General features: G+C 35.1%; 1 protein-coding gene across 1 annotated transcript; it reads right to left on the bottom strand.

Annotated features, from left to right (window-relative positions):
• Positions 1–464: 464 nt before the first annotated feature.
• Positions 465–8,620, bottom strand: LOC132727586 (uncharacterized). Its single transcript, XM_060713140.1, has 4 exons — positions 4,279–8,620; positions 3,427–3,585; positions 2,979–3,204; positions 465–2,735 (listed from the first exon to the last, which is right to left on the bottom strand). The coding sequence occupies exons 1-4, from the start codon at positions 4,318–4,320 to the stop codon at positions 2,668–2,670; spliced, it is 495 nt and encodes a 164-aa protein (XP_060569123.1). The 5' UTR covers positions 4,321–8,620; the 3' UTR covers positions 465–2,667.
• Between the last annotated feature and the right edge of the window lie 2,851 nt (positions 8,621–11,471).

The following is an 11,471-nucleotide window of genomic DNA, read 5'->3' as shown; positions in this document are numbered from 1 at the left end:
TCTTCATATTTGGCATGGATGTTGATCATGATTAGTAGATGACCCCTTTTGATTTTGAGGTCACTGGATCAAAGGTCAAGGTCATAGGGACTTTGACTTAAAAAAGTTTGTCTACCCATTAACTTAAGATTCCTTTGACCCACCGTCTTCATATTTGGTATGGATGTTGATCATGACTATAAGGTGACCCCTATTGATTTTGAGGTCACTGGGTCAAAGGTCAAGGTCACAGGGACCTTGACAAAAAAAAAAGCTTTTCTCAATTGCTAAAGAATGTCCTGTCCGCAATGTATTGATTTTGACATTTTCACATTTGAAGCATGTAGAATACATAACTTAGCAATGCACTGTCTTAGTAACCTCAGATTTGGCAGGGAGGTTGTTCTTGACCTCTAAATGGCCACTGTTGATTCTGACAAAGTGGTATGCGGGGGTATTCAAGCCATTATAGTGGCAGTTCTAGTTCTGTATCAATTGCCCCGGCTCATTTCTGTAGAAATTCAAATGTTATGTTTTAGGCTTTTAAACCTCAATGGAGTGAGTCCCTTTAAATTATTGGTACATATTGAGGTGACACAAGTTATAACAATCTGAATGAAAGAAGCTTTAATGCATTAACAGCCAGTGGTATAGGAGGTGCTGTTTTAAGGATTTTTAACATACAAGACTGACATTATACAACAAAATATAGTCAAAACTAAAAATGTGCCCATAGGACTTGAATGCCTGCGTTAAGAACAATGCTTATATTGAGTGGGTAATCAAAATATGTACATAATTAGACAAGCCCACTGGCAGCATATCTAGCCTGTTGCCTTTATTCAGAACTGAACCTTAAAGCTTCAGATTGGGGAGAAGAAAGTTATCTCATGTTCTTGGTGAAAGACTGGTGACTAGTTTTCTCCTCAATGTCATTTCTTTTTCTAATTAGATTAAGTCATGGTACTATATTCATGAGGCTTTCGACATCACATCTAAGAACTCATTAACCAACATTGCAAAGGGCAGGCAGTCTCCTGGTATTCCAATTTCTTTTAAGTTTTATAAAACCCAAATATTTCTATTTCTTTAGTGTTTCCGACATGAAGACACATCTACATGTGTCTTTCCTTATCACTCCTGCTTTTACTGTTCTATCATATAAGCGCCTCTGTTTCCTGAAATATTTGTATATTTGTTTAGAAAAAGTTAATTGCAAAATAAAATTTCCACTATTTTTGTATATATTTTTTTCGGGGGATGGGGGGCCTTGGTGCACCTATGTGTATGATTTCAGGCACATGGGTACCATCAATGTTCCATAAATGAGCTTTCTCACATGAAAAAACTTGTAAACCCTTGCTGAGCTCGAACTTACAGCAGTGAAAGGCTTAAAGTCAAGAAACTAAACCAATCAGTCACAGACACCCCAAGTATTTTATCTATTTGCTAAGCAGCAATTTTTTCAAAATTATTTAAATTCATAAATGTGAGTGATTCTGATAAGCTAAGTGATGATAAGATGATCATATATGTCAGATATGTCGGAGTGCTAACACTGCTTACTGTGAATATTCATTATTTTAATGTGAATTGTCCTGAGGTGAAAAGGAAAGGAAAGCTGAATTCCTAAATACATGTTACATGTCACAATTGTTCTTGCTATTTATTTTTTTCATAATTTCTTGTATAAGATGATATTTAAATACACTGTAATTCTTTTTTATAAATTTGTCTTTTTGTGACAATAGTCTATCCAGTGACAAAAGCTCACTGACTTAAAATAAACTGTCCTGTGTCAGCCTTTAAACAAGTCAAGAAAAAAAAGCTATTAGAATATAATAATTAAGAAATATCATATACAAATACTTCTAAATAATCATGTACCTCTTCCTTAAATGCCCATGCTATTGAAAGAAACATTTTTTTCCATTTATTCACTTCAAGGTTAGTCAGATTGACAGTCTCACATTTTAGCCTTTATCTCTCGTGATTTCATTGTCATTGACCCTAAAGCATCCTTAAAATCGATATCCTGCTGTTCACATTCACAAATGAATACCAAATGACTAACAATGGGTTACATAGAAAACAAGAACAAAACATATAATAATCAATCTAATTTATTGTCTATAAACATATGAAACAGTATACATGTAATTGTCACTTCTCATGTAATTGTCACTTCTTATCACTGAACATTATTCGCACATTACTCTGCTTCTTGTCTAAGCACCCTGGGTTGGTAAAGACTTGAAACCTTCTTCAGCAGTGCCGTTGCCGACAGTTGTTTCGCACGATAGCTGCAAGCAGAAAAATTAAATGGAAGTATTAAACAGTCAACAATTATAATATAAATGTATATTCATTTGAATGATATTATACAAATTAGAAATTAACATTAATTATATTTACATTGTATCACACACATTTTTCATGATCAATTATCAGTCTGTGATCATTATACTAGCCTCTGTTCCAATATATTACTAATGATATTCAACTTGACATTGAAAGAAATGGTCGTTATGTCACTTAATTTAGTATAAGACACAAATAATAAATCATATTGTTCCAAGCTTGAAATATCTGCGACTGCATAGATCTGTAAGTCTTTCTTTGCATTCGCCGCTGCTTCATCTCAGAAACAAGTCGCACTTGCGATTCCACGAATCTTGCTTCTTTGTACTATAGCTTAATCAAATTGTAGAAAGGCGGCGACATTCCAGCTCTGATATTCAGACGACGATGCCATCCTGCAAATATGCAAAATAATATATAATGTTTCTAGCTGAGTTATAAATCTTAAAAACAACATATAGACCCCTATATATTTAAATGGAATAAAATGTTTGTAACAAAATATTAAGCTGCTACATTTGTTGGCATCGGTCGAATGTTCCAATGTCGATTACTTTTACGATTTTACTAAAATTTATATATCAATATACATTGCAATATTAAATTTACCTTCGCAATCGTTGTTTGTTCGGACGGACTGTCCAAATACGCTCCAGTTTTTTTTACCGTCCACGTTGAGGATTCGAACCACGTTCTTCTGAGGTACTGGAACAATGGTTCAAGATGTTCAGATGTGTTGAAGTCTTCCATCTTATCGAACACTTCGATGATGTGTTCCATGGGTAGGAAAGGCAGACAGAAAATCATGCGCAGAAGAGAGTACAATCCGTGGTTATTCATATAATCTGTGGACAACCCAAGTCCCTGAAATATAAACAAATGATTTGAACATGTATTACAAGGTGTATTTTTAAAACAACATTTATTCTATTCGTTTCGATGAGATATAGATAATTATCGGAGATAGAATAAAAAGTCACAAACCACTTAATGAAATATATACGTTTTAGATTTAAATGGTCAGCCACTCAAAAACATATAATAGGAAACAACTTAAGCGAGATAAATAAGAACGAAAAAATTCTATACCTGTATATGATGCCAAACAGCCTGGCCCCAATGGAATGAACATCCCTTCATGAGTACGGTCGGGAAAACCCGCCTCAAAGCTTTCCAGATGGCCTTTTCGAAGTCACAGACTACCTCTTCAACCTCTTGTTGGTTCCTTAAACCTCGTTTGATGGCCTAAAAAATTGTAATACATGTATACATACATATATAAATAAAAGAGAGACAAAACTAGAAATGTGTCCATAGGACACAGATGCCCCCACACGCCACTGTTCTGTCAATCTTATGACTCTAGGTCAAAAAGTTTTTGGACTACATGTGCCACAAGTTGAAAACTAAAAATCAACAAAGGGCCATAATTCTGTTAAGTTTGGTTGCAGCAAAAATTCCTTCCTTTACTACCATCAGATTCTACACATTAGGGTTGTTAATCCCTGGAAGTTTAAGCAAAATCTGCCATCCAGTTTAAAAGGAGTTGCGGTCACAAAATTTCTACATAGTATATAGTGAAAAAATCAACAATTTAGGGCCATAATTCTGTTAAATTGTGTCGCAGCAAAAATTCCTTCCTTTACTACCATCTACACATTAAAGTTGTTCATCCCTGTAAGTTTAAGCAAAATCTGCCATCCGGTTTAAGAGGAGTTGCGTTCACAAGATTTCGGGATGTACGGATGGACAGACGGACGGACAAGTGCAACGCTATATGCTCCCTCATTGTGGGGGCCTAAAAAGTAACACTAAAGCACGCCTAAAACAGCAAGGTTGAAAAATTTACTGATTTTATAATTTTAGTTGATTTAGTTAATTCTTTTTCCCAGACATTCTTCCAAAAGCGAAATTTGATTTCAAACTGTTTTTACTTACTTTTAATACGTGCTCATAATCCGCACTTGTCCTTCCTGTCATAGCTACAAACACCAGCGGAACCTGCTACGCACAAATGCATGAATTGTCAAAAGCATGATGAACGGAGTACGCATCACCTAAAATATAAGTCAAATTAACGTTACATTCTGTCATGACAAAACTTTTCAACAGATAATAAATATATATCGTTCAGAAAGCATCGGAAGCATTTGATTTTCTTAAAAGAAAAGAGTTGAACTTGACGGACAAAATGTAAGTATAATATCAATTTAAATAACAATGTGATTTCTACTGATTTGATAACTCCATTATGAAATAATGGGCTTCTGATTATTTTTTTAAAAAAATCTAATTATTTTTAATTGGTACATTTATGTTAAACTGTGCAATTCTCAGTTGATAATCTTGTAATTTTTGGCTAACAACATTATTTTAACCAAAATAGGATTTTACATAAAAATAACTTTAGGGCCGATTTGACTAGTTTTGGGGCCGATTTGACTTTTTAAAATTGTTGTGTGGCCAATTTGACTAATTTTGAGGCCTAATTGACTAATTTTGGGGCCAATATGACTTGGGGCCGATCTGACTAGGGGCCGATTTGACTAGTTTGCAAAAAAAAACACATCATTACAGTTTGTGAAATTATTTAAACATAAATTGTTGTTAACAATTAATCATTTTAATAATTTTTAGAGCTCCCAGTTCAAAAATGAGGATGAAAAGAAACCATAGCCATGTGCAGATAATTCCTTATAATTGTCCGGAAATACTGTATTGAAGCTCTGTTCAGACTAGAAAAATACGCTTAAAAAAACTGGAAAAAACTAGCATCAAAACAAAAAACGAAAAATCATATTTCAATTGAGAAATCCTTAATAAGAAAATGCAAGAATTATACGTATTGATCTAACAGTTAAAGATCCTTAACAAATTAAAATTGACCACTCTCGCAGGATTGTTAATATACCGCTGAATGGCATAGTATCCACACCATCTGCTTCCAACAAGATTTTCTCCTAAAAAATACTCAATTTCTTCAAAACAAGCAAACCTGTCTAATCCAAACTTTATTTACAATCATTTTCTACCGTGACCTTTAACTTCATCATAAACTATTGCTTCATATATTAGAAGAAAATGATCAGCTTTTATTATCGGTATATTGCCGTGAAATCAATATGGCGGTTTACGGCTACTTTTTCCCAGGATGCATCAAAGCTCGGAAAATCCCACGACATATGATAACATACGGGAACACGTTTTGCGTCTATGCTGAATTTAACTGTGTGACGTCACAATAGCTTCTCCATTCTATATTAAGCTCCATGGAATAAGTCAGACCATTGTCATGAACAGATGAGACCTTAAACTGCCTGAAAGTACATATTCCAAAATATTTAATCTTATCATTTTTCAGTCCCCATGTAGTTTCCTCAGAGGAAAATTGAGGACAAGATGCAGGTAACAGATAGGCATTATAAGGCTTTTGGAAGGGTTCATTGACTTTGACATAAAAAATCAAACCAATCCATGTTTGAATTTACAAAAGCATTTTATTCCTCTCACTTTGGAATAAATGTTCAGGTTGCTCCATTACAGATTTTTCCAATTCTTGCATTTATCAAAGGAAGTCATCCTGTAACCAGGTAAGGTGGGGAACATCAACTCTAGTGTAGGGGGTTAAATTTTCATTTCTCTTCAGTTTTCACCTTATATAAACTTCTCATATTCAGAAAATAAAAAAACTTGTCCATATATGGACAGCACTACCATAATTATGACAATTCAAGTGCTCCAGATACTGTTTTGGATAGAATCTGTGGGTTCATGACACTGAAAGCTAGATGTACTTTTGGGAGCGTGTTGAATTTTGGACATGGTGTGTACAAATGATTTCAGTTGAGTGTTCTTGTTTACAAAGCCCATTGCCTGCTTTCTTCCAGCATTTGTTTTTTAATAAAAAATAAATCCCTTTCTTGAGCAAGTCTCTGCTTGAGAAGGTCACCTTCAAGCTTGACACGTATCAATTCCAGCTGGTATAATTCGTCTTGACTAGGCTGCTTCCTTTTTGTACCTGGGAATAAACATTAGAGTTATCAAAGGAATAAAAGATATGAATTTTATCACACATGTTTAGGCTAATATTAAAACAGATTTGACTTTGATGTACATGTAATTCCTTTAAAAAGAGAATTGTATCTTCTGTGTGTTGGCTTACTTAAAGATGTCTCTTAAGATGTTCTTTTTAGAGAAATTGTAGACAACAATAGACAAGATGGTTTGAGGAAAAAACCAATAACATTGCCGGATTTCCTCACTGCTGTAGTTCTCTAGCAGGTTTGAACCATCCCGAAACACCCGCCGATCAAATGGCAGGCTACTCAAATAGTGCAACCGACACTGCCGTAACACATACTCAGCCATTTTTCAGAGTGTATTGTGGGATTGATCTTTAATTTGATCCAACTAAATACAAGGATCAAAATTTGGATCAATTTTATCCAGATTTTCAGATCAGAATTGATCGTTATTCTTTGTGAACACCAACTTTGATCTTGATCCGAAAATTGATCCAAAAACTTGATCTTGATCCAAATATAAGGATCAGAAATGTAAGTGAACTCGGGGCCTGATGTTAGATTTTCTGGATTGGAGTACACACATGAATATTTTCCTCTGCGCATCTCAATATTTTCCCTGGAATCCTTACCGCTGTAAACCTGTTTATCTTGTAATTCCTGAACTTGTGCCTCTATCAGCGAAATTAAGGGCGAAATTACGAAAACGATTGGGTTTTCTGTGAGACCAAGTTCACTATATAAATATGATAATCCTTGAAAACACAGAGACTTTCCTGATCCTGTCTGCACAAACAAAATTAATGTGACCTTGTTCTAGCAGGTTCGAACGATCCCGAAACACCCGCTGATCAAATGGTAGGCTACTCAAATAACGCAACCAACACTGCCATGACACATACTCAGCCATTTTTCAGAGTGTATTGTGGGATTGATCTTTAATTTGATCCAACTAAATACAAGGATCAAAATTTGGATCAGTTTTATCCAGATTTTCGGATCAGATTTGATTGTTATTCTTTGTGAACACCAACTTTGATCTTGATCCGAAAATTGATCCAAAAACTTGATCTTGATCCAAATATAAGGATCAGAAATGTTAGTGAACACGGGGCCTGATGTTAGATTTTCTGGATTGGAGTACACACATGAATATTTTCCTCGGCGCATCTCAATATTTTCCCTGGAATTCTTACCGCTGTAAACCTGTTTATCTTGTAATTCCTGAACTTGTGCCTCTATCAGTGAAATTAAGGGCAAAATTACGAAAACGATTGGGTTTTCTGTGAGACCAAGTTCACTATATAAATATGATAATCCTTGAAAACACAGAGACTTTCCTGATCCTGTCTGCACAAACAAAATTAATGTGACATTGTTCTGCTCAATGATAGATTATATTTGCAAGCTTATCGAAATTTGATTCTTTAACAGTCGCCATTTTGTTTACAAAATTGTGAGCAAATACCTGTCTATTTATAAATTTTGTACACATGCGATATGTTTCAACCAATGAAACTGCTTATAAAGATTTTCTATTGAATTAGAAATTGAAAAACTTACATTGGTCGTTCAAAGCTCACTGTAAAGGTCAATATCATGAATCGATGCTAGTTAAAGCAGCTGCCTGAAATAGTGGGAGTGTATTCAATGAGCTGCTTGCTGATTTAAGTTACCATTTCAACATTAATTTACCTTCTCTTCTGTCATACTGACAGAAATTTCATTACAAACTGTTGCATTCTTTTCTCTAAGTTCTGTTAAATCTTTTGCATACTTCATTTGTTCTACTTTGGGTCTATAATTGTCTGCACATTCTGGTAAAACAGAAAGGATAAAACATTTCTTCCTTGTTCCATGGAGACTGGAAAACATGTTTGAAATTTCAATCTGTGTTATTTGGTTCTTGACTTTTTAGCTCACCTGTCACAAAGTGACATGGTGAGCTTTTGTGATCACTTTTCGTCCGTAGTCTGTAAACTTTTATTTTAATCGACATCTCCTCATAAATTGCTAAGCCAAATTCATCCAAACTTCACAGGAATGGTCCTTTGGTGGTCACCTTAAAAAATTGTTCAAAGAATTTTAATTCCATGCAGAACTCTGGTTGCTAATTGGCAACCGAAAGAAAAAACTTAAAATATCTTCTTTTAAAAAACCCAAAGAGGTAGAGCTTAGATATTTGGCAAGAAACATCTTCTAATGAGTGTCTATCAACTTTTTTCAAATAAAAGCCCTGGGGTCAAAATTGGCCTCGCCCCAGGGGGTCATTGCTTTTCCCTATATGTATATAGTAAAAACTTAAAAAATCTTCTTTTAAAAAAACATAAAGGCTAGAGCTTAAATATTTGGCATGAAACATTATCTGATGAGTGTCTACCAAGTTTGTTCAAATAAAAGCCCTGGGGTCAAATAAAAGCCCTGGGGTCAAAAATTGGCCCGCCCAAGGGGTGGGGGGGGGGGGCGTTAAAGATTTTCCTTATATGTATATAGTAAAAACTTAAAAAATCTTCTTTTAAAAAACCCAAAGATTTAGAGCTTAGATATTAAGCAAGAAACATCTTCTGGTGAGTGTCTACCAAGTTTGTTCAAATAAAAGCCCTGGGGTCAAAATTGGCCCGCCCAAGGGGGGCAATAATTTTCCTTATATGTATATAGTAAAAACTTAAAAAACCTTCTTTTAAAACCCCCAAAGAGCTAGAGCTTAGATATTTGGCATGATACATCTTCTAGTGAGTGTCTACCAAGTTTGTTCAAATTAAAAGCCCTGGGGTCAAAATTGGCTCCACCCCGGGGGGCCTATATACAGGTGAGCGATTTCAGGGCCATCATGGGCCTCGTGTTTGTTTCTGTTTTCGTTTCTAGTTATGCTGTAAAACCACAATGTAAAAGGTTTCTTGACAAGTTAGCTTGTATTGTTATGTTTTCCCCTTACACAATGTTGTTTTGTCTAGATTAGGTATATCAAACTTATGATAAGCCATGTTTCCTCTAAATGGGACTTTAGCTTGACTTTCAATGGTTCATAGTTGAACCATAAAGATGTTGAATTATTGGGGATAGGGATTAGTGTTGCTTACACAATTGGCTTACTTAAAACCAAAATCGAGGCGTCCGTGGCCAAGTGGTTAAGGTCGTTGACTTCAAACCACTTGCCCCTCACATCTGTGGGTTCGAATCCCAACAGGGACTTTGGATTCTTTCATGTGAGGAAGCTATCCAGCTAGCTTACGGAACGTCGGTGGTTCTACTCAGGTACCCGTTCGTGCCTGAAATAATGCACGGAAGGGCACCTGAGGTCTTCCTCCACCAGTAAAGCTGGAACGTCGCGATATGACTTATACTGTGTCGATGTGACATAAAACCCCAAAAAAAACAACAAACAAACTAAAACCAAAATGTTGCTCAACTGGGAGCTGGTTAAAATGCTCAGTCAAAGCAAGTTCCATACCAGAGTTCAAACAGTACTCATTTAACAATTAAATAAACTGTTATCAGTCTCCAGACCTTTGAAGGTTTGGTAACTTAATAGCCTACTGTTTCTTTGTTTTGTAATTTTGAGAACTGACCCTGGCAATTCATTACACATTTTTCAAGGAGTTGAAATGGCCAAGAAATTAAGTTGATAAGTAATTCAGTTGCTCATCATCTACTGATCTGTACTTTTTAAATGGGAATTATGGGTTCTATCTGCTTTCCCCAAACAGTCAAAAAACTTGTTCATGTGAAGGATAAACTTTACAGATTCTATAACTCTTTGATCGTAGTGCATTTCCAATGCAGTTTCCACTGTGACTGATAAAACTTGTGTAGCATACCTTACATTCATTGCACCAAAAGAGGTTACATTTACATGTATGTGGTCATGAGTCAATTTTGGACGTAGCCTGTACAATGGTCCTTGGAAAGGTTGACAATATGTAACCAGGATATGACAAATCCATCTTTCCACATTTATCTACTTTTCTTATGGAAATGCAATTTTGAGAAACAGTCCTTAGCTGTTTGAATTATATGTTGGTGTCACTAATGATGTATACATCCCGTTGAATGAGGGAAAGAATATTCAGACTGCTGAAAATGGTGCGCATAGCATTCTCAGGTTGATGAAGTTTAATGAAATGTCTATTTGGTGAGGCACCATCACTATAGTAATAAATTAAACTTCTTTTTCACAATGTGTCTCTAAAAAACCCAATTGCCCCCCAAAAAATAAAAAACCCGTGGTCGATGATGTTGGGGAATTTAAAAACTTAAGGTTTTCCAAAATTTCCTCTACCTTAAGACAAACCACTTTTGTTTTATCTTGAGAAAATTTGATTCCCTTTTTTGTCCAGGTGATTACCCATGTTCCCCAGATAAACAAACCCAATAAGTTACATGATGTCTTTATAAACTAAATCATGTTTATTTTGTCAGCCTAAGTCCTTGGGATAATCAAAATGTATCTAGATAAATATGTAATTTACATGTTTATACATGTTTATCATCTTTGGATGCCTGATGAAATTTATATAACATATTAAGTACGCTGTAAACTTATAACATTACCATAATTTATTATATTCACTTGATTATTCTGTACTTAAAACGGTCTGAAACTAAAAACATGCTTTTCTCATATCATGCATTTATTCAGGCACAAATATTGTAATTGGTATGATTATGAATAGTGAAAATATACTAGAAAACAGTACTTGTAAACCGATATGTGCCATTACGACAGCATATCTTACCAGTTGGACTCAACACTATGTTGGTCCAGGTCATGTGGCTTCCTCTGGTACAAGACCTGCCAATTTATCCAAAATTCAGTTGTGCTGGGCTCACCAACCAGTTTTCCTACATTTGCCATAGCCATCCCATTAGACCATAACATCCCAATGGCAACCCTCATTTTTGAAGGACAATATTGCACCTTTTGAATCTAACCATGTTGCTTGCGATGTTTTGTCAAATGTTTAGAAATGTTGGATCGAATCTGTTTGCAAAATTTGCAAAAATGAACCTGATCCCACACAATGGAATGTTTTTTTTCTTTCACCAAATGGACCATATCTTGATTTCAAAACTTTACGCACATAAAAACAGTATGTTTGTTCTTGATAA

Source organism: Ruditapes philippinarum, unplaced genomic scaffold, assembly GCF_026571515.1.
Source record: "Ruditapes philippinarum isolate M1 unplaced genomic scaffold, ASM2657151v2 ctg849_1_1_1_1, whole genome shotgun sequence".
Lineage (NCBI taxonomy): Eukaryota > Metazoa > Mollusca > Bivalvia > Venerida > Veneridae > Ruditapes > Ruditapes philippinarum.
Note: the sequence above shows the minus strand (reverse complement) of the source record. Positions and strands in the feature narration are given on the sequence as shown.